General features: G+C 42.0%; 1 protein-coding gene across 1 annotated transcript in view; it reads right to left on the bottom strand.

Annotated features, from left to right (window-relative positions):
* COL25A1 (collagen type XXV alpha 1 chain) overlaps positions 1–23,593 on the bottom strand; it is a 400,933-nt gene that overhangs the window by 204,010 nt on the left and 173,330 nt on the right. The window contains exon 3 of the mRNA XM_084756859.1: positions 536–609. Coding sequence (XP_084612985.1) covers positions 536–609 — 74 coding nt within the window. The remainder of the gene's footprint in view (positions 1–535; positions 610–23,593) is intronic.

Here is a 23,593-nt window from a genome sequence, read left to right as displayed (position 1 = left end):
GGGATACTGACCCTTCCAAATCTCAGACTTCCTAGAGTAAGAGCTCCCTTATTGCTCTGTCTTGGCCTTTTCTATCTTACTTTACTGATAGGAATCTGTCCTGAAGCACAAACTATTAAAATGGGAGTCAGGACAAAGGACTGCAAAAGCCCTAGGCAGTCTACTCAGCTGCTCCATTTCCTCCAAGATAACATGGAAACTCCAGACAGACTAAATGGTACTGGTCTCATCACTGAAGCTCTGTAGCTGTACCAGGAGCCCTTCCCACAGTCCGTAAGAACAGCATAGCAGTGTGACAAACTGTGCCAGTTGGATAAAATAATAGAGCTTTCCAAGGTTTTCAGAGTGCCAAAACAAATAAATACCCCAGCACTGGCCACCTCCAAAGAGGATACATGGTGATGTTGCCACACCAAGGAGCATAGGATGGATGGGTTGACATTGATTGACAAGCAAGCTAAAACTGGGGAGAGGGGTGGTTATTAAATCATAATGGACAATGCTTAAATTCTTTAATGGGAACAAACATAGCTACTGCACTAGAACTTGAAGACAGACACTTACCAGACTCTCCTCTTCGGCCTCTCTTGCCTCGTTTCCCTGGAGGACCTGAAATATAAAGGATAATTTGTAGTATACTTTCATGGCTTATCTGGTTGTATAATGGTTGCTACATAATTTCTACCTCTTTGGCCACTGCTTTTCACCACCAGCTTCAAGAAAGGGACCAGATGTTCCTGAAGGTCAATGCTCGCTGTGCTGCAGCAAAGCTAAGCTGTATTTCATGCCCAATGCTGGACTAGACGGCTGTCTACTCAAAAATCCTAAAGAGTCAGAATCTCTGTTCATCCCATTTACATCCCATCAATATAGACAAGATTTGCTAAACAAGCAGCTGAGATGTATTTATTTTCTGAAGGTTTCAAATGATAAGAATCAAATCTAAATAACTATTATTTATCTTCAGTCAAGTTCAACATGATTCTTTTGAGGCTATTTGGATAGCAATTAATCAAACACACAGATAAAAAGGAATATACTTAAAAATATTTCTGTTAAATGTGAATGTAATGAAATTCCTTGAGTATTACCTGGATAAATTCATGACCTCTATTAAGTGTATTACATGTAGGTTATATCTCTGAGTCTGTCTTTTCAATAGAGACATAATAATTTTCTCTTAATGAATAGTTATTCAGAAAGGTGAAAAAGGCCCCACCCTTTTTATTTCAGTGAGTTGCCTATAAAGGACAACCAAGCTAGCGTGCACTGGACTCACTGCATCAAATCGTAGCCATTTGCACTTGGAGGCATTGCTCTCAATTACACAGCTTCTATCCACATTTCCTTGGGTGAAAATAGCTTCTACTGAATTATGGCTCAACTGAACAGAAGAGAGTAATCAACTCACAATGAGGACTGAGGGCTTACAAAGCTTGCTGGGAGGAAAAGCCAAGGAAAACAGAATGCTGCCTGCTGCTAAAGAATGAAGTGCTGAGCAGGGCTGATGACTTCTAAACTCTGGAAAGTTCCAGAGACACAGCCGATTGTCATCATGGGCCTGAATTATCAGCTCCAAACAGACACTACCATGAGCAGTGGAAACGCTGGTTGGCCACCTAGCTTCTCCCCCAACCTCACACAAGAGAAGGGTAGCCATCTGTGCTGATAGCAGGGTAATGAAAAAATAATTAAGCAATAAAATCAATGGAATAAATCTGGTTATGAGACCCAGATTTATCACAAAATCCAAACTATCAGTCAACTTTTGAATTTCTTTCCGTATTTGGGAATAAAAGGAGAATTCCATGCACACTCAAGACATTTCCAAAGATTGGGACAGGAAAATTAAATAAGTAAATACACATGGTAGGGCCTTACTGTATAAGCAAAATGTAAATTTGTACACTTGCCCAAACTCACACATACACATATGTACCGACAGATTCCAGTATTTATAATTGCTTTAAGATTAGAAATCAGGCCTTTGTGGTGTGAAATCACTTAAACCAAGGAAACTTAGCAGGCTCACAAGGATTGGACATGGTTAACATTAGAAGCCACTGTTAAAAATAAAAGAGTAATTTTTTAATCAGAGAATTTAGGAGTTCTAAAAATTGATTTATGCTTCAACTGGCAAACAAGAATAATCCACATTTAAATTCATAAAAGAAACTTATAAATATTCAAAGGTAAAGAGACACCATCGAAAAGACCAGAGGCTACAATCTGAGGCATTCTGACTGACTGCTGACTTACCAAGAAATAGCAATTATTTATTCACTGGGAATTAACTTATTTTCTATTCTTCATAAGGACACTTCATTAAAACAGTAAAATGCAAAAAAATAAAACCCAGTAAAATGCATGAAGTTAAAATAATAATTTTACTAAGTATTTTATTTAAATATAATCTAAAATTAGCTTAAATATTCCTTGAAAGATAGGGGATAATAAAGTGATCAAAGAAACAATGTAACCTTCCGGAGAAACCCAAAGAGCAGAGTAGCACTATTTCTGAACATGTCTTCCTTGATTATTCAAAGGTAAATCTTCTAGAAATCAATAAAATGCCACAGAAACCAGGGAACAGAAGGTGATGGAGTGCAAGACATTTGAAAGATGGCATCCATCAAAGGTGACAGGGTTTTTTTTTAAAAGAATATCATAATATTTGAGAGACAGTGAAGCCAAACTAAGTTGTAAGATGATAGCCTAAACTATGTTGAGCCTACAAAAATATTGAATTGAGGAAGAGTATATTATAATAACAACTGGAAGCAGAAGTCTACAGCGAGCAACTTCTAACATATGGTTAATGAACCAACAAACTGTACAAAATTCTCAGCCGCATCTAGATATCTTGCTGGCACAGAGTGAACCCAAATTTGAAGAAATCCTGTGTAAAGTTGAGAACACTGGGTCTTGCCTCTAAATTTAAGATCAAGGCAAAAAGTGAAAAACAAAATGGAAACAACGAATTGGACAATGAACAACTGCACAGCAGCAGCAAAAGATGATGGGAAAAAAACCCACACAGAACTTATGGTAAGCTCACGGTAAGCGTGGTGTCACATGTCTTTAGTCCTAGCACGTTCTGTGAGTTCGAGGCCAGCCTAACCTACAGATCAAGTTCTAGGACAGCCAAGGCTACACGGAGAAACTCTTGTCTCAATAAACCAAGCAACCAACCAATCAAACAACCAAACAAAAACCAAAACATAATGACGTTGTATACCCATACAGGGTAATTTGGTTCAAACTTGTTAAAAGTTTTATTTTAAAATTAGCTTAATAATTAGGTTTCCACAAGGCTTATTAATACATCCTTGGTTTTAGTCAATCCGCCCCTACCTACGCTCTTCTCCCTCTATTCCTCACCCTTAGCCCTGCCAAGCCTCCTAACACTTACTACTGCCCTTCTTCTTCTTACATGTGTTCTCTTATCCCACAGCTGGAAAAAAACTGGGTTGTTGCCTCCCATATGGTTTTTGTACCCACTTCCTTTGGGTTAACCCTGTCTTTCACACCCCTCAACCTCCCCCACACTCCCAGACTGATTTCCAAAGTGGTTGCTCTGGTTCATACTCCTTCCAACAGTTCCGCTTTCCCCACATCCACACCCAGCGTTTGTTGTCATTTTGTGTTCCCGATGACGGCCACTGTCACCAGGGTGAGGCAGAATCTTAAAAATGTTTTCATTTGCGCCTCACCTTTGGCTAAAGATACAGGACACTTTCTAGAGCGTTCCTTAGCTATTTGTAGCTCTTCTTTGGAACTGTTTTGTTTTGTTCGTAGCCCATCTTTACATTGGGTTACTGTCTTATAGTTGAGATAGTTTAGTCTCTGTGTATTTTAGAGGCTGACCCTGCCAGATGAAGATATGGAGAGTTTTCTGTAGGCTGCCTATTCGTTCATCTCACCACTTCCTTTGCTGTGCACAAAATTTTGGTTTCCCAGGGTCTCATTTGTCAGCTGTTGGTCTTATTTTCTCAGCCATTTGTACAAGCTGATGTGTACACCCTATTTTTTTTCTTCTAGAAATTTCTGTGTTGCTGTCCTTGATCCATTTGGTGTTCCGTTTTGATGTGGTGAGAGGTAAGCATCTGGGCGTGGCGTACCTCTGTACAAGTAATTTGTCAGGGAAGCCCCAGAGGCCTCGAAAACAACACAGACTATTGCCACTGCTGGTTGGCTGCCGAGCATACCTACAAGACCCTACTGCCAAAGACACCACATGCTTTGGATTCAGAGAAATAAACCTCAAACTGACCAGAAAACCTGCTCCATCCTCGGCTAGCTTTCACAGTACCGGCTGCTGAGGAAGAAGAAGACATCATCATTGGTCTTGCCCGGTGCTGGACCTTGAGTGCTACAATATTTACTGTAACCAACCAGCACAACAGTGGCAACAACAATAATGGGGCAACTAACCACTTTCTGATTGGATCTGAGACCTGCTGCCCAGGAGCGGAACTTTATGCCTAGTACTACAATTCTGATCAAAAGCCCATGGTTTGGAATTTCTTAGGGCTTAAGGTAGAACTTGCTACTGTCATTTTGCTAAATGCCCATGCCACCAAAGTACCTTTTAAATGTTTATGTTTATACCCATGGACACTGGCTGCTCTCAACTTTGGTCAGAGAAGCTTCTTTTTATAGTGGACAGCAGTTAATAAGAGACTGAATTTTCAGCCCTAAATCGGGACATTTATATTAACCCTGCCACCACCAATGCTTGGAGAACAATGAAGAGAGAGAGAGAGAGAGAGAGAGAGAGAGAGAGAGAGAGAGAGAGAGGGGGAGAGAGGTGAAAATTTTAAGAACCGGAGAATGGGGGGGAGTGATATGAAATGCTGTTTCCTGCAATAATGAGCTTGAGCAGCTGTGGTCGCCAGGCACAAGACCTACACAAGCTCAACCTAGCCAACATCCTAGCACAGAGGGGACATGGATGGTCAGACCATCTCCAGGCTCCACCCTTCCTGAGGAACTGTGAGGGTATGGATAGCTTCCGGGAGAGAGAATCATCCTTTGTTGGGGATGTGGTTACTGATATGTTTCTCATGCTCCAGCAGGTGGCCCACACGCATGCACATACGTGCAGCTCTAAGTGGACTTTGTGGATTATTTTAAAAATGCAGTTGAAAGGAGGTAGTGATGGGGAGTTTGGGGGGAAGATGGGGGTTAGATGTCATATTTCATTGTATAAAGATATGAAATTCTTAAATAAGCAATTTAAACGAACGGAAACAATGATGATAAAGTGCCAATCCCATGGAATTCTTGAATTGCTAAATTAACTTATATCTTTCATTTTAATAAGCACGACATATTTTAAAAGTTGACCCTAATTAAACTGTCTTGACTGAAATAGCATTAAAAAGCTAGGAGCCCTTTCCATTCCAAACTGAGTGATGGAGTGCCAGCCAAGCAGGGGATGGAGGAACACACACAGACACCGGAAACGAGGCTTATTTACAGTTTGGCGAGAGCCTTGCAAGAGACTTTTCAGTGACTTCTATCGACAGAAAGACAAGTCTCTGCAAAAGGAACTGCTTTCAAGAATATGAATGGGGAAAAAAAAACAGAAACAAAGCAAATGAAATCTCCAAGCAGTGAAAGGAAGAGTGAACCACATAAAACAAAGGGAGCCGACAGGCCTGATTACTCTGCAGGATTAGTAGATCCAGGACAATGAATAGGACTCATGCCTCCAGGAGATCTTACTCTCTCTGCAACACCGTAATACACATAGTCTGGGATGAAGCAAAAAATTGGTTTTAAAAAGATAACTTTAATGCTAATGCCTTTTAAGCCAATTAGTAGAAACCCAGCTGTGGACAGACCCAGCTCATCACTATCATGGAGAAGCCTCTTAGAATAAGTCAGGTTTTCTGGTTGGCCTGAGTCGTTTTTATGTTAACCTGACACAAGCTAGAGTCATCTGGGAGTAGTGAACCTCAGTGAGAAAATGCCTCCCTCCATAAGCTCTGACTGTGGGCAAGCCTGTAGGACATTTTCTTAATCAGTGATTGAATGTGGGAAGGCCCAGCCCACTGTAGGTGACATCACTAGGCTGATGTTCTATAAGAAAGCAGGCTAAGCAAGCCATTGTGAGCATGCCAGTAAGCAACATCCCTCCATGTATCAGCTCCTGCCTCTAAGAATATGCCTTAAGTTCCTGTCCTTGACTTCCTTACATGATAAACAGTGGTATGGAATAAAGAAATCCTTTCCTCCCCGAGTCGCTTTTGGTCATGGTGTTTCATCACAGCAATAGAAGCCTTAATCAAGACACTGGTCCAGGAGGTTAATGTCCTTTGAATACTCCTAATGGGCCCTAGGAGCACATTGCTGGATGTGAGCCTCAGTCAGGTCTGTGTGCTGTCCTATGGCCTTGAGGGTAGGCAATTGCTGGAGGCAGCTGAACGCTCTCATCTCAGGAGATTACCAAACTTGTCTATTCTAAGCCTTATTTCTAGCACCTGTTTACTCCTCTCCTCTCCTGTCAGCGTTTCAAAATGAAGCTTAAGAAATCTTTCTGAGCACTCTAAAAAATGACATTTTTACACAGATTTATTTGTACTTCACAACACTTTTTACCTCTTATATAAGCATGCACATCTTAGAAGTATAACCTCCAGGAGATTCAGGGTTCTCGAAGTACATTACAGGAAAACATATAAAAATACCCTGAACCATGTCTGTGGGCAAACATCCCTCAAGTAGATGCTTGTATTTGAACTTCCGCAGGCAGAAAACTGAGGTGTTAAAGCAAAGCAAAGAGCTGGAGACTGAGGAACTGGTCAAAGAAGGACCGAGCAAGAGGCACCTTCCAGATGCAGAAGGGAGGTCATGTGGGAGTCGGGAGGCCTGCAGAGACATGAGTGCATGCTGGGACCCTCCTCCAGGCACAGTGTCCTAGACTAGGATGCCAACATCTGTAGGCAGCTGTCGGTAGGGAAGCTCCTGCCTGTCCACGGAGGAGATGGCGGGTTATCCTTCTCAAACCAGCCTTTTCATCCTCAGCAGCCTAAACCAGGTTTACCTTCAGATCTTTGGATTAACCTTACAAGCAGAATCTTCTGCAGAGGCCTCCCACCTGCTTGATTATTTGGTGCTTAGAATTCCTCAAAGGTGGCCCAAAGCTGTTCATTCTACAATTAGAATCGCGAGGTTTACACAGCGAATGCCTGATAGAAGACTGCTGACTAAAATGCATTCCCTCTATGATCATAAAATGTCTCTGGTACAAGACACCCAAGAGCTCACATACAACCCAACCCAAACCGTTCCACACTGTGCTTGACCATCAGAGCACCCTGATTGTCAAACTGGGTTGCACCTGTTTGAAGCCAAAACAGCCAAATCAGCTACAGTGGGCTTATAAAGACCCACATTTCAGTATGTGTTCCATACAAGTGGCCCCTAGAGCAGATAAAGGGCCCTTCAGTCCATTGGTGGTGCTGTGACGTGGCCTGTTGCTGGTCATTGTTAAACCCACACTTCACAGACTGGACGCTGCCTGCAGAGACTTCCCAGCATGCTTCACTTCATCACTCTCCTGCTTTGTATCTTAGAGACCTACTGTTGAGGTTTAGCCTTATTCGCCATCACCATGAGTGAGCAGCCAGAGGTCCTCTCTAGCAATTGCTTCATTAAACTTGGAACAAACGCTACCCATGGCCTATTTTGTACACACTAGCTTCACTTCACAGCAGGTAAACATTTTTAAACGAACAGTTCTTTCGTATTACTCATGAGATATACTTCCCAAGGTTTTGCCTGCCCCAGCCTACCTTCTACCATACATAACACAGGCTTGTTTATCTCTCATGTGTGCTCTTTTGTTTCAAATTCCCTCAGGTTACTATGGAACAACAATTCATGAAAGAAAGGAAATTGTAATAAATAATTGGTCATTTAAAGTTACAGCTGAGTTCCATCACTCTTACTACAGAGCTTTCAGATGTGCAATACTTACTTGGTAATATCTACATGAGACCTCTTGGGGCATGTCAAGGGTTAACCTTAGCATTGTCCATGGCAGGCAAGTGCTCTGTAACTAAGCTGGACCCTCAGTCCCAACATGTACTAAAGGATGACAATTCCATTTTAAAAACTGGAGAAGTATCTTTTTTTTAAAAAAAAATGCAAGAGATAACCTCACAAATACTTCAAGGGCTCCATTCTTACACATTGATAGACTAATAAAAATATATTAGCCAATAACCTGCCAGCAAAATTGTTCACTGTATTTTATGGTAATTTTGCTTGATTTTCATTTGAGATAAGTGTCTGGCTGCACAGGCTGGCCTGGAATTTGCTCCAGAGCCCAGGCTGGCTATGAACGCCCATCCTCTTGCCTCAGCCTCCTAAATGCTAGGATTAGAGAATGAATCACAGCAACTGGCCAGGCTTCAGTCACAAACAACAAACAGGACGCCGCAAAGCTTCTATTTTTATGCCCTAAGTAGATCATATGTTTTTAATAAGTTGCGAACATTTACAGTAATGGCCCTTTGCAGTTATAAGAGTTGTTCTTTCAAAGTGCTTAGAGAGCTTTTTAAAATAAGAAAAGCCAGTATTTAATTTTGTGAACTTTAAAAAAGTGTCGCTTCCAAACTTTTATAGGAAACATTTGATAACCCCATATAAAACTTCTAAAAACCTAAAAAAAAAAAAAAAAAAAAAAAAACCTAAGAAACTATATTCTTGTAGCACCCAGGCCTCGTCAAACAAATGTGATCAATGGAAGGTATTGAGAGAGAGAAAGGAAAGAGCCCTCTTGAGTGCAGAATAAATGCACTAAGAGCATTTATTCATTCACTAAGAGCAGACCATCTAAAGTCAACCAAGAGGCTAAACACATGCTTAGTGTTTATATGTAGAACACAAGGCATTTTGGGGGAAGTATCCAAACTGGTCTACAAGTCACTGGTCTAGAAGGAAGTGGAGCACCAGAAGACACTTACTGGGTGAGTTCTTGAACAGCAATGATGCCTTTCTGGCAAAGGAAATTTTTATCCTTTCATGAAAAGTATCAGGAATATGACTCTTGCTTTACCCATTCATTTTCAAGTCAGCTAGGGATCTAATAACCGTCATTCAAATGCTTTAAATAAATGCAAGGGACACATCAGAACTGCAAGTGTAGTTGTCACAGCTTTCCTTGAGAGGATGACTTCGATTTCTAATCCATTCTTTTTCTAGACAGAGCTCAATGATCTCAATCTCCTCGAATTTCCACCAGCTAGTCTAGTCTAACCCCAGTTTAATCAACGCAGTTCATGTTGATTCAAAGTTAACTGACATTTATGAGGTTTATAGCTAGGTATACACACACACAAACACACACAAACACACACACACACACACACAAAATGACTGAAGACTCAGAAGAACATACTAGAAGTGACTACACAAACAATGGAAGAAAGAGACTTCTAAGCCCAGTGCAAACAAACTTCTAAGGCTTCAACATAGATTCTTTCCATCCAGACAGAGAATTCCAGTAAATTCTTGCTGTTCTGAGTATTTAATAAGATAATAAATATGGAGCCTCCAACAGACACTGCTCCGCTGTAAACAGTGTGACACTGCAGCGCGGTGGCTGGAATGGGGGCTGATGGAGCACAGTTGTTATCTCTATCACTCTGTCACCACACATAATGTGTTTCATTATTATGCTACTAGAGCGTTTTGCCCTATGATCCTGTTGGGGATTTAGCAGGACAGCTCTTTTTAAAGTTTCTCTTTGCAGGGGAGAGAGTTCCACGACATCAGGGCATAGGCACAGAAACCAGGCATGCATCTTTGTAAGATTATGGACCACCGACGAGGGGTGGTCACATACCTAGTAACAGTCGTATTCTTAAAAGATTAGTTACCAAGCTCACAGGAAAAAAAGAGTTAAATGAAAATGTTAGCTTACGTGTTTTTAGTGAAGTCTGTGGTGGCTGGCAAATCTTTTAAAGGATTTGTAAACAGAAAGAAAGAACCAGACACACAATGGACATAGACGGTAATTTGAGTCCTTTTGTTCTATAACTTTGTCATCATAAGACATTGCCAAATAACAGAGCGGGTTTTTTTTTCTCCTTTATTAATTTATTCTTGTTACATCTCAATGGTTATCCCATCCCTTGTATCCTCCCATTCTTCCCTCCCTCCCATTTTCTCCTTATTCCCCTCCCCTATGACTGTTCCTGAGGGGGATTACCTCCTCCTGTATATGCTCATAGGGCATCAAGTCTCTTCTTGGTAACCTGCTGTCCTTCCTCTGAGCAGGTTTTGATTACACCCTTGTACTGTGATGCCCTGTGACATTAGAGGGGGAAAAACTGTAAAGAAAATGCTATTACGGTAAGTACAGAACCAACTGTGATGGTATCTGCCTTATCTCACCTGTGTGTGTGTGTGTGTGTGTGTGTGTGTGTGTGCGTGCGTGCGTGCGTGTGCTTGTGTGTATGATGTGCATATGTGTGTTTTGTTGTTGTTATTGTTTTTAATTTAGCAATAGGTAGGTGTTGGAACCCAGTCTAAGAGTGGAGTCACATGAGAAAACTCTAAGAAAACAAGCTAAGAGTCTTGTGACCTCAGTTTCTTCAAAACGTCTTGGAATGTGTCTCTGGCTCCTCCCAGGTGTAGCAGGATAGGAGAGGGTCTCCTTCCGCTGCTGGTACTCATACGCCTTGTGTGGAAAACATGCTTTTGCTGCAAGCGGCTTGTCCTTGCGATTCTATACTTTGTGTGGGTGACTCTTGCCAACCCTCAGAGTGTAAATTCCCTGACTGCATGAGGCTTTAGTCTGCTTCAGTTTTAGGCCCCACTCTCCCAGGTTTGTGCTGCCAGCTAAAGCGGTAAACAGGTAAGCGCATCATGTTTTAAAAGAAACCACCATAACTGAGATGATTAGGGAATATACATAACCCAAGAGTCTTAAGCAAGAGTTATTGTGTGAAATACGCTCAATAGACTAGTTTCTCATACATTTGCCTTTTATTGTTACCTCTATTTGAGTGCTAACAAAAATGAAGAAACTGGGATCTTAATCCATCTTGACATGATCTATATTCCATCCCACGCATATCTGTGAATATATATGGCCTCATCAAGTTCAGTCATCTCCCATGAGCAGTCACCTCATTATACAACCATTATTAAGGAATGGTTAAGCTCTGCTGGTACGCTTTGAAGCCAGTTGTTAATACTAGCGTGAGAAAGGATTACTATGAATATAATAAATCCTCTAGGCACCTGACTGAAAGCGATTGCTTTCTGAATACATTAAGCTAAGATAAACACGGGCCTAGCTAAAGCAATTCTTGACTAGTAAAACATGTGAAGTCAAAGAGTGAGTGGCTCCTGCTATTAACACTGCACGGGAAGATTTGGTTTCTACCTGGGAAGACCAAAAAGCTTAACATTAGCTGGTATCTAACAACATCCCACTGCAAATGGCAATGGTTCTACCCTAGTCCCTTAGAGAACAGCAAAGCAGCAGAGCAGAAAGGAGACACCTTCACTTAAAAACAGTCTGTAAGGAGATGAGACAGAATCGAGTAAGGCGAAAGCAAACATACCTAACCCTGTGCACTGTAGCTAACTGTGCCATCACTGAGTAAGGGTTTACATCTGAAATAGGGCTGGGTGAGTACAACTGGCACAGTTTCTTGAAGCCTTCAAGTTGAACTTGTTAGGAAATCCTCCAGGAGGTAACAGGAAGGAACTAAATATTGACCAGCCAGTGACGACTTCGAGAAAGCCATGTGGTGGAAAAAACTAACTAGGTAGGAAGGTCAAGTATGAGTCTCCCACAGAAGCCAAGACACGCGGTGAAAAAGGAAAGTGGGGAGCGCCCCCCCCCAAAAAAAGAGGCACTATAAGTAAGTAGTATTTGACACGGTGAATCAAACTCATTAGCCTAGATGGATATGAGGGGCAAACAGGCATGATCAAAAGGCAAGGACAGTCTCCAAATTAGAGCCTTGAAGGATAAAAAATAAAAATATTGATACTACTTGTACACATGGGTAAGTGCAACAAACTTCCCTCTGTTATCAATATCACCACAGTCATCAGGTATTAGCCTTGGAAGCAGTAAGAGGATATTGGCAAGCTAGTTCTAAGCAAATCCTCTGTTTCTTTTTGTAAGATGAGATACACCAACCTTTAGAGTAGTAAAAAAAAAAAAAAAAAAAGCATCCATTAGAGAACACTGGCTTTTGTACTTAGCATATGGAGCAACTGGAGGCCAGTTTCACGGAAATGGTTATTATGTTTTACCCCGTCAGCAGATAATAATATGATAATAATATTACAGCCACTCTGTGATAATATAGTGGGGGATGAGGTCCCCTTCTGTCACAGACCTAGGGGAGGGGAATGAGGTGAAAGAGGGAGGGGGGAACGGGAAGATATAAGTAAGGGGACAACAATTGAGATGTAATCTGAATAAACTATTTAAATAAATAAAAAATATTACAGCCACTCTATAAGCACAAACATGAGGGGACAACAATCGAGATGTAATCTGAATAAGTTATTTAAATAAATAAAAAATAGTACAGCCACTCTATGAGCACAAATCTTAAAGCAGAGACCAAATCTATGGGGTTACTTATCTCTTCCTAATGACGAATTTTAACCCATGAAATCTTTTCAGGTATTTCCACTGACACACAGCACCTTGATTCAGAGTCTCCACCAGGAATACTGATCTGAGCCATCTTTGAAACTAGGAAATGGCAGACTCAGGGCTAGAAAATCAGACTCGGAGAACCTCATATATCCCATCTGCAACATGGGAGGACCTCCCAGAACTTGTGTTACCTTAAACACCATGATTCCTTGAGTAACAAAATATACTTCCTTACTCAACAACCCCCACTTGTGTTCTCTAGAGCTTACAAGAGTAGGAACCTGAGGTTCAGCAAGCATTCCTACAAGAATGCCAGTTAAGTCTGCTGATTTGCCAGGAAATGGGCAAGTGCTCAATTCTACAGGTGCACAGAGGGTAGCCAGTGCCTGAGGAAAGACAGGATAGAGGTGGGGAAGCAGAGTGTCCAGTGCAGTGGTAGGAAACTCAGCCGGGGCTCACAGCTCCATTGCATTGTCAACGCCGTCAGGGGTGGATGAACAGAAGCAATATTCTGTGCTTCATACGGAGGCTCATCTAACCCCTCGGACTGATGGCTGCAGCTGAGAAATTCCAAAGGGCTTGGGAAGGGGAAGTGGCCAGGCTCTGATTGCAGGCACACAAATCCCTCTGGAGCCCCCATCATTCTCCCTGGGTACACGCAACCACGAAGCCCAGTCGTTTGATTGTGCCACACGTTCTGCTCCCACGCAGAGAACTGGGAGGCTCCCAGGAAGTGGGGATGCTTGCGTTCAATCGTATCACAAGCTAGGGTGAACAGTAGCCAGCCTTTCGTCATCAGTTATAATAAGGCAGGGCAACCTCCTGTTTTAGGACGATGGAAAAAAATGTCTTCCACATGTGTCTTGATGTGTTTATTGTCCTATCATCAAATGTTGCTGCAGTGATCCAAGTAATACCCAGTGGCTGATAATGTCCTTTACATGCCTTATCAACATGTACGTCTGTTTAAAGGATAAACTCCATTAATTCTATGCTATCTCTTCTATGAGTAACCAAACACTGAACATTAGTTTAAAAGAAATCATATCCAGATAAGTATTAAACAACTTTCATTTTCACTTAAACTTTCTTCCCAGGTTGGTCACTGGGACTAGGTTGTTGAGCTGTGACTGACAAGGCACTCTTTAAGATGACATATCAGAAGAAGTCACTGTTTGGCAGGGTTTTTTTTTAAATTTTTTAATTATAATTTCATAGCAGCATTCAATGACGAAATGCAATTTGGTGAGATTAAAAGCAGAACACGACTACCCTTTGTAGTGTTGGTAGAGGTATGGGACCCCGCATGTGCTGTCAGTCATGTAAATCCAGAGCCAGGAGCTAAGAAGAATCCTGTCAGGCTCCTTTACATGGTCCACCTGCCCTTGAGTGACGCTCACATCCTCTGAAGCCAGGCTCAGTGACAGCTGCAGAAACTTGCTCAGTGAAGTTAAAATAAGCATCTACCTAGTATTATACGATAGAAATAGCTGAATCTCTCTCCCTCCCCTCTGTGTGTGTGTGTGTGTATGTGTGTGTGTGTGTGAGAGAGAGAGAGAGAGAGAGTGTGTGTGTGTATGTGTGTGTGTGTGTGTAAGTTGTGCAAACATGTGTATGGGTAAACATAGAGGTATATTATGCACGTAAGTGTGGAGGCTAAAGGTCAACCTTAATGTCACTTCTCAGCAGTCAACCATCTTGCTTTTAAGACAAGGTCTCCCATTGGCCTGGCGTCTTCTAACTAGGCTAGTCTAGGCCACCGCGCACCATCAGCCTCACCTGCCTTTACCTCCCAGCTCTGGAATTACAGGTGCACACCACCATGTGCAGCCCTTTTTGATGGACTCTTATCTTCGTGCTCACACAGCAAGCGCTACACTGACAACTATCTCTCCAGCCCCTGAACACTCATTTTTAAATGGAGTAAATGAATACCAAGCCCAGATCTGTCACAGGCAGCGCCAAAGCCCTGGCTGTCAGGCAGTTTGAGAACACGCCAGAGCACAGTCATCTCTCCTCTCCTCCTATGTTGACTGTCCTTGCCATTTTCCTGGAGACTGCTGGATCTCTAATGCAAAAGCAAACAAGCACTAAAACAAGTACTTAGCATATCAAAGCAGCTCTCAAATACCTAACCTTCAGCCTGTCTTAAGTATGACATCTATGGTCTTTGGTGCCTAGACCACATCACTTGATAGTAATTCACGACACCACCGTTCCCACTGCCACCATCATAGGGGTTTTTGTAGCACCACACCGTAATGTTTTATTTGCAAGTCTCTTTCCATCTCCTGTTACCACACACCTGAGGACAAGAAGCTGACCTGAGTCATCTCTAAGCCCTGAGTCAAGGAAAAATGATAGCACTTTTGATAGCTTCTGACCCCATATCTATGAAAAAGAGTGAATCTGAAACAAACCTAACTGCATCATGTCACTTTGATGGTTTTCAAACAAAGTTATTTCTATTCCTACACAGCATTTTTTTTTTTAATTTCTTCAAAGAATTCCCCAACACACAGGTGCAGCCTTTAAATTTTCTTGGGCTTTCACATAGAAACACAGCAACAGTAAACCACCAGTGAGCTCTGGGCAGCCGAGCTCCTTGCTGAGCGCCTGCCACTTGCGTGTAGCAAGGTTTGCACAAGACCATCCTATGGGCACAAAACCAGCAAGCTTTTGGGGCCTAGGTGTAGTGCTGCATGATTTTAATACCAGCTCCCAGGAGGTAGAAGTAGGTAGCTATCTATACATATGAGGTCAGCCGGTCTACATACTGAGTTCCATGACAGATGGAGCTACATGACAAGACTCTGTAAAAAAAAAAAAAAAAGTGCCCCAAAACATGAAAACTTTTTCACTTGACTCCCTTTAGAATGTGCATTTTTCAGCTGTCCACACCTTCTGGGTGATACTATCAATGAGAGACGAGTCCCCTGCACCCACCTAGTTGCCTATTATACCAGCTTTAATTGGGAATCTTTCAGTTCAAACGTAGTACAAGTCTTTGAGTCTTAGAGTAGAAAAAAAATAGTGGAAATATTTTTATCTTTACAGCGCTCTAAAATTAGAATCATGGTGTAGGCTCTTTCCCCCCTAGTGGACAGTTTCCCTGCCAGACAGGAACCTCTATTTGGTTTCACTGACGGCCATTTAGGACATGGGGAGTACAGTCGGATGGTTTCTTTACAGGAGGATGGATTCTTCACGTTCTAGGGCAGAGTTTTGTTTTCTTTTCCAGGGAGAAGTTTGTGCACTATGTTTAGGCCACACATGAAAGTAATCTTGCCCCCGTGAGACGGTCCTTTGGCGGATGCGGATTGTTTTGAAGCCAAGATTATGGTAATGATTTAAGAAGGAAAAGAAGTAAAGAGGACTAGAAGGATGAGATGGGAGAAAGAGGATTAGGGAGGTGAAAACTTTCCCCAGTTCAGCTCAACAGAAAGTACATCTTGGAAAACTGAGAGGAGTAGCCAGCCTCGAAACCAAAGGCTCTGGGCTTTGAGGAACCAATATTGAATATCCTTTAGCTAGATTTGTCCAAAAACTGTGCTTCCAAGTTCACATCCCACTCATCTACTCAACCCCCCGAAGCGTACGGGGGCACGTCCCGCTGCGTTCGGTGGCTCCCCAAGGCCAGCTGTGGAAGGCTTTCGGTAGCTTGGATGCTGGCCAGCGCAGCAAGCCCCGTGCTGGATTTGGGGAACTAATCCCCTCTCTTATTGCTTTTTCACAGGTGGACACCTGCCCTTTCCTTGTACCAAGGCCCGATGACATATTAAAGGCCTCCCAAACTCAACAGAGCATTTGGATCGTCGTGTCTGAAAGAAAAAGACAAATGGGACAACAAAGCGCCGGTAATGAGTAAGCAGGATATTTAGTCTAAGGAACCAGCACTCGCAATACATTTATCATTTGTGACAGGAGAACTAAAAAGAAGGGAGGGAAAAGAGGAAAGGAGGACAGAAAACGAGGTGAAAGCAAACCCAAGACTTTAAAAGTTGTCAAATGGTCAGAACCAAGTTTCCTTCTAACTCTACCACTGTGGTGAATCGGATACAGTCCTGTGCATTGATTGAAGATTTAAAAAGCAAACAAACTAACTATTTAGCATGAGGTCAAATGAGATTTGGGAGTTGGCACCTGTAGGGCTGTGTTCTATTCCTATCTCCATCAGCTATGTGAGTCCCTCTAAATGTGACCGGCCTCCTCATCTGGAGAAATGGGCCATGGGGGTCTTTCTAATTGATCTTATACAAGCACACTATGCAAATAATGAATCAACCAAAAAAGCAGGGCATAACCGGCTCCCAGTAGAGGAAACCGTTTCTAGCATACAGTGAGATTATATATGAGACGCATGGGCCGTGGCTAACTGCCCAAAAAATAGTGATCTCTTCACTCGATATTTTAACTGCCCTATGAATATTTAAATATTAAAATTTCAATATTTTTATACTCACCAGGAAAACGACAGACATCCGGGGGGGGAGGTGCTATTTAAAGCCAACAGTGCTTAATTACTTTTAAAATCTGGTTGTCTTTCGTGCCAACTTTAGACTATTTACTCAAGTCAGAGCATCTGGGACATAATCATTTAAGGGCGTCCAGAAGTTGAGCATGCTGAAGTCCAGAGATGAATGTCGGAGCACACGTGTGGCATGAGTGGCCAGGAAAATGGAGGAAGGGGGAAGCAGAACATTTACTGCAATCTCAGTAAGAAGATCCGAGCCCAGTGAAATGAGACATGTGTAGTTACCTATCTTCCTTTCTAGGAGGTAAACAGGACACCTGGGACCGAGCTGGCTGGGAGATATGGAATGCCTGGCTTCTAAAGATTTGAAAGCACATTTCCATTTATTCACCTGGTTAATAGGCCTATACTACTTACCTTAAGTAGCTAAATATTAAAAGTTACATACTTGAACAAAAGCAAGGTAACTATGCCATAGAAAACTTAGGAATTTAAAAAGAAGTAAGGTATTCTCTTCCCTAACATAGGTATTCCTCACAGCAGCATATTTCACAGCCACATATTTGATATGCTTCTTTTACATGTGTAACATTCTAATCTTTTAACTTCTCCCACCCTCAGCATCTTCCAGGCTCGTCAGTTATTACCTTTATTTTACGACCCTCGACTGTATTTTGTTAAGTAGCTATTTCTACTTGGGATGAATTACACAATCCTCATAGATTCTACTCCTGAGTATCTTGTTGGCCACACATTTGACTATGGCTAAAACCATATTAGCATCTCTGGACACAGGGCTTTGTTTTATTTTTTCCATTTTATGAACTAGTTCCTTGGGGTGGAAATCAGACAGATGACAATGGGACTAAAGGGAGTAGAAGACACATTTTGTGATGATTAACACACCTCACCTAATTGTATTCTAAAACATGTATACTAACTAATCTTGCCATTTGAAGTGCTAAGATTTCTAGTCCCCATACGTGGGCCAGCACGTAGTTATCTCAGTAACTCTGAAACCTTCGGATACCACATGAGAGATGCGACTGCACGCTAACCAACAGCATCTTCTTCAAGCTGGACTTTCACTTGACTGCTCTTCTTCCTTGCTCACAGCCTCAGCTTACAGCTTTAGTGCAGGGTGAGTCCTGAGAGTGATGAGTAGTCTTTCTGTCCCTTCAAGCTGGTATTTGAAGTTATTCTTATCACTAAGGCTTTCTTTCCTGAGTGGAACATACCCCAGACAGATCCCAGAAATCCCAGAGGGCGGGGCTTCATGCTCTCTGCAATTACGGGATCAATATGGGTCTCTCTAGTCTAGTGACTGCTGGTGACTTCACCACGGCTGTCCTCTCTGAGGTCTGTAACACAGATTCACTGACATTCTCAGCTAGCAGGGCCTTCGGCATGCTTCTTCCCACCACCCCCCTCCGCCCCAGCCTTCCCTCTTTCTAAAACCTTTGAAGACTCTGAAATGACAAACACCATGACCACTGCACATCCCCAACCTCACCAAGATGTCTTATTTCTCAATACTTGATGTTGCAATCAGCACCGCAGCTGCCAAGCTATTCCTTGGCCAGATGTGCTCCATCGGTTGCATAACTCTATAGGGGGGCCCACATAAAACTTCAGCCTGCTCAGCACTACCCCACCACAAGCTGCCCTAAGGCAGCAACACAGGGTGAGAGTTAGTGGATTGTTCTCCACCTCCACCATGTTCCAGACTGATACCTGTAAAGACTGAGGGGCAGTGGGAATAGACAGAGAGGAGAGGAGGGGGGAAAGGGGAGAAGAGAGAAGGGCAGAGAGGAGAAGAGGAAGAGACTTGGCAGGGATCAGGGGGCAGGCAGTCAGGGGCTTGGGGGAGGGGAGAAACAGACTGATCTAGCAAGACCTTGCCTTACTTCAGAAGAAATAAGCTCCTTTAATACTGTGTAATTCCTGTCTGTCACTTCCCCTCCATTGAAATCACTGTAGCATTGGGTACAGTGTATTTTATGTATTTTATTCTAATCACTCGAAAGAGCGTCAGTGGATCGCTTGAAAAATTACATTGTAAAGAACCAAGTAATGAGACAAGCGGTGATGCTCTGGTCTTATTGTTGGGGCCTTCGCATCAGACAAAGGCAGCAAGTGAAGCTTCTGGGTGAGTAAGCTCCATGATGTGTACCAACAGGAACAGCTCGCATCCTTAGAACCACAGGGAGGAACCTAAGTCTATGCTCTAAGCTGGCTGCTCCACTTGGTGTGCATTTGTTCAAAAAGAACAACACTTAGCTCAGCAGATCTTCCTTAACAAGTGCCTTCTTGGATTCTGGTTTCATACTTTTACCATTTTGTTGCTGATTTCCAGATACTATGTTTGAACACTGACCTGCGATAAAATGCATCCATCAGAATGCAGCAGCGTTTTCTGTTTGTGTGGTCTGCCGATGATCAGTGTGCCTCGGCTGCTTCTAGCAATTACTTACAGAGGTTAAGATGCTATCACAGCTTCCCCAAGTGCTTTCCCTAGAGGCTGGGAACACTCAATTCTTCAGTGTCTTTTCACAGATTACATCTTCAAGACTCTATTATGTTGCTGTTCACTTTTGCATCTACTACTTTTTCAGTGTCATTCCCATGACATCAATAGCCACAACTGAAAATAGTAGTTAATAAGAAGAACAAAAGCAAAAGCTGTCCTTTTGCCCAGACACTAATTATTCAATCCATTAAAAAATAAGATGTCAGTTGTATGAGGAAAGGTCAACAGATAATACTTGTGTGCCTGTTTGGGCTGGGTGAGAGATGAAACCATGTGGTTTTAGAAAATGCAATCCATTCTGACATCCACCACAGTATTATTTCCTTTGCTTTGAACAGGGAATAAGCAACTACTTCTACAAACCTCAAATGCTGCAGAATGGGAAGCAGGCAACACAGTTGCACCAAATGATACAAAATGCTAAACCAGGCTATCCAGTGTGTAAAACACAAAGCATTTCCCAGCATTAACTGGATTCTCATCTGGTTTATAGGCCAGTTTCTGATGATGTGATTCAATGCAAGTATTGACATTAATATAATATCAAAAGGGAGTGCTGTGTATTGCTTTAATTATGGAAATTTGATTGAACACTTCCGTAGCAATACTGCCTTTACTTAGGCATTCAGAGGGACCTTACCATTAAGAAAGTCACAGGTGTATGTCAAGAAAACAGGCTTATTTTAGCAAGCATTTACAAAGTTACTGCATGGCCACTGGTACATCGCTGGCCCTAAGAAAACAGAAAGTTTTGTAGTAGGATTAAAGGACCACGTGGATGTAAAAAAAAAAAAAAAAACCTTGTGTTTTGTTTGTGTGTATTGTTACATAAAATTACTCCTTGAAGCAACCTGGTAATGTCTCATGTGCTTTTGCTCAGCTGTATCCATGACAAAGAGACACAGGATACAGAAAATACAATGCTATGAAGATGGAAGATTGACAGTCTCAGCGGCAAAGATGGACCTTGGACTATGACCTTCTAAGCAGCACCCTATAGCATCAGGACAGGATTGCCACCACCCAGAAGCTTCACTTGTTGCCTCTGTCTGATGCGAAGGTCCCAACAATAAGACCAGAGCATCACCACTTGTCTCATTACTTGGTTCTTTACAATGTAATTTTTCAAGTGATCCACTGACGCTCTTCCGAGTGATTAGAATAAAAAAACATAGTAAGTTAATTGTTGTCTAGATATCATTTTAAATTGGAAACATTTTAGACTCAGATATGCCTACAAACAAACAAAAGAAATAAAATGATTTCATGATTTGGGGTTTATAGTAAAGATATGACCAGAATGATGTCTGAAAGAAAAAGGTAAGATTAATGTTATGTAATCTAAAAGGAATGATAAAATACGTGAAAGAAAAAAAAAACATTAAAGCTTCCTGTTTTCAGTTGCTATACAGTCAAGAAAAAGCACATATTTTCAGCTTATAGTCCTCACCAAGATTTTCATTAGCATTAATAAAATATAAGTCCAAAGAAAAGGGGAAGTAAAACAGGCAATGAAAATACATCAAGAATTTGAATGTATATTTCATTTTCTATGTATATTTTTACCCTCCACATAATCCATTCAGACTCAGTCAGCGGAACAAAGCATTGCTTACATATTCACTTGAAGCCCAGACAACTGCCAAAACATTGTGTTTTGACTGACAATGTAACACTTAAATATTTAAGCATTCATAATAAACATATCTATACTCTAAACATAGATCAGAGTTGCCAAGGCTTGCATGGATTTGATTTTTCAGGTGCTTGAAACTATGTAAACAGTGTCTGTTGTGTATGTTACAATACAATTCTAACTGTCCGTGAGAGAAATAGAACATGCTCTCTTACTGCAGTGTCAATTCTTATTAACCATTGTATCCCATTGCTGGGCTTGGGATGTGCCCTGCCCTAAATTACTCTATATGGTGTACACCAGTGACTTTTCAGACTGTGCCTGCTCCCAAGCGACTCCATCTTGCAACAGCATGGACTCCTTTTATGACATGGAAGATGCTGTTGCATCTTGGAGGACATGTGGACAACATTGTGTGTCTCATACCCCTGTAAGGCAATAGCTGTGAAAACAAACAAACAAACAAACAAACAACTTATTGCTAAAAGTAGGAAGGGTGCCACCCTGCAAATTCATCACAGTAAACTGAGACTGGGCATATTAAAATCTTAACAGGAAAACCAAGCCTAAGGATTTAGACCCACCAGATTAACAAAAGGGCATCTCTCCTTCACCTGGACCCAATGAAGAAATAGGCACCTAATATTGCTGTGGCAAAAGGCCCACCAATCTGTCATCTGACCAAGTGGGTAGGTTAAAAAAAAAATAGGACTGGCTGACAAGTCCCAATTATTCTAGAGCATCCACTCAGCTGGTCCTCACTACTGACACAGGCTGCTTGAATTATCGTCTGTGTGTTTGTTTGTTCACCTGGACCAGATCCTGCCCTCTGTAACCTTTTCTAGCCATTTTGTAATGTGCATAGGGACACAATCCCACATGCACAGCTACATTTATTACATAATGTGTAAAATGTGATCTGAACACTAATATTAGTAATTCAGATTGGTACAAAAGACCCTGTATTTGCCCCGATGGACTCTCAAGGAAAGACAGACTACTGGCAAAGTGCTGCCAGCTAAGTGACTGTACCTTGAGACTTTATTGTTATTCAACAAATTTTAGCACTGTGGAAAGACGAATAGGTTCATCTATGCCTCTGGCATAGCACACTTTGGCTATTTATTTATTCAGTCGTTAATTTAGCATTTATTAAGAACTTATTATGTGCCTAACTCTGGTATTTAACAAAGCCATGAGACAGTGACAAAGATACCTTTTTATATCACTCCGTTAAGAATGTCAGTTATGTTAATAAGCAAAGCATAAGGTCCTGCAGGGACTGCCATGTCCACAGCAGGCAGTTCACTAGATAAAGTAGTTATGTTCACCACACGACAAATGGGCACAACCTAAATTAAAACAAAAATTAAACAGGAAGCATTAAAATATTATAAAGGATATTCAAATATTCAAAAACAATAAAACTGGCAGCACAAGCCTTCAATCCCAGCACTCACAAGGCAGAGGCAGGCAGGCAGAGCTCTGGCTACAAGGCTAGCCTTGTCTACCAACTGATACCATGTCTCACAAGAAACCTGTATTTTAGAAGAAACAAGTAGTAAAGGATGAGATATTGTTGAATGTATAAATGGTGGTGGTAGGGCACCTGGTATGAACTCTAGTGAGCCTGGTATGAACTACCAGCCTGTGGGGATTCCTTTCCTGGCCTTTAATTCTATAATACTAAGAAAAGCAAAACAGCCCCCTAGCTTTTTGCCAACAGTAACCCTGCCCACCCTCAGTGGAACGAAAGAAACAAGATTGCTGTTAATACCTCAGCTAATACTGTCTTGACCAGTCACTGTGCCTGGAGGCAGCCTGGGAGTTTTAAATAACGGTAGGTCTGTGTTAGACCCCAGATGCTCAGTGGCCTCCACTGCCTCTGAGGCAGAACAACGGCAGCCTTGATACACAATGTCAGCTGTAGGGAGGGCAAGAGTGTAACCATCTTCCAAAGGAAATGGACAAAAAGGCAAGCTCCCTCAAGCATTTTCAAAGCATGTCACAATCAATCCTGTTGAAAGCTGAGCTAAGAGCCAGTGCTGAAGGATGACCAAGAAGAAAAAGCAAAGTCTGCAACGTGAGAGGTCTTTACAAACCCTACAGGGGCAGTCTCCCGCCCCCCACCCCATCCACTGTGCTATAGGTGACAAAAAACAATTCACACTGAGAGAACTTGAATAGCTGTACACACAAGCTCTTCAGTCATCGCCTGTGTAGACTAACTGTGGAAGGCAAGAGAGTGGACCAGCCTACGCATAGCAGTGTCCATGGTTTTGTCTCTTCTCTTCTCTTCTCAGCTAA

Source organism: Acomys minous, assembly GCF_964271855.1.
Source record: "Acomys minous genome assembly, chromosome: 14".
NCBI classification, from domain to species: domain Eukaryota; kingdom Metazoa; phylum Chordata; class Mammalia; order Rodentia; family Muridae; genus Acomys; species Acomys minous.
The sequence above is the reverse complement of the archived record's forward strand: the minus strand, read 5'-3'. Positions and strand labels throughout refer to the sequence as shown.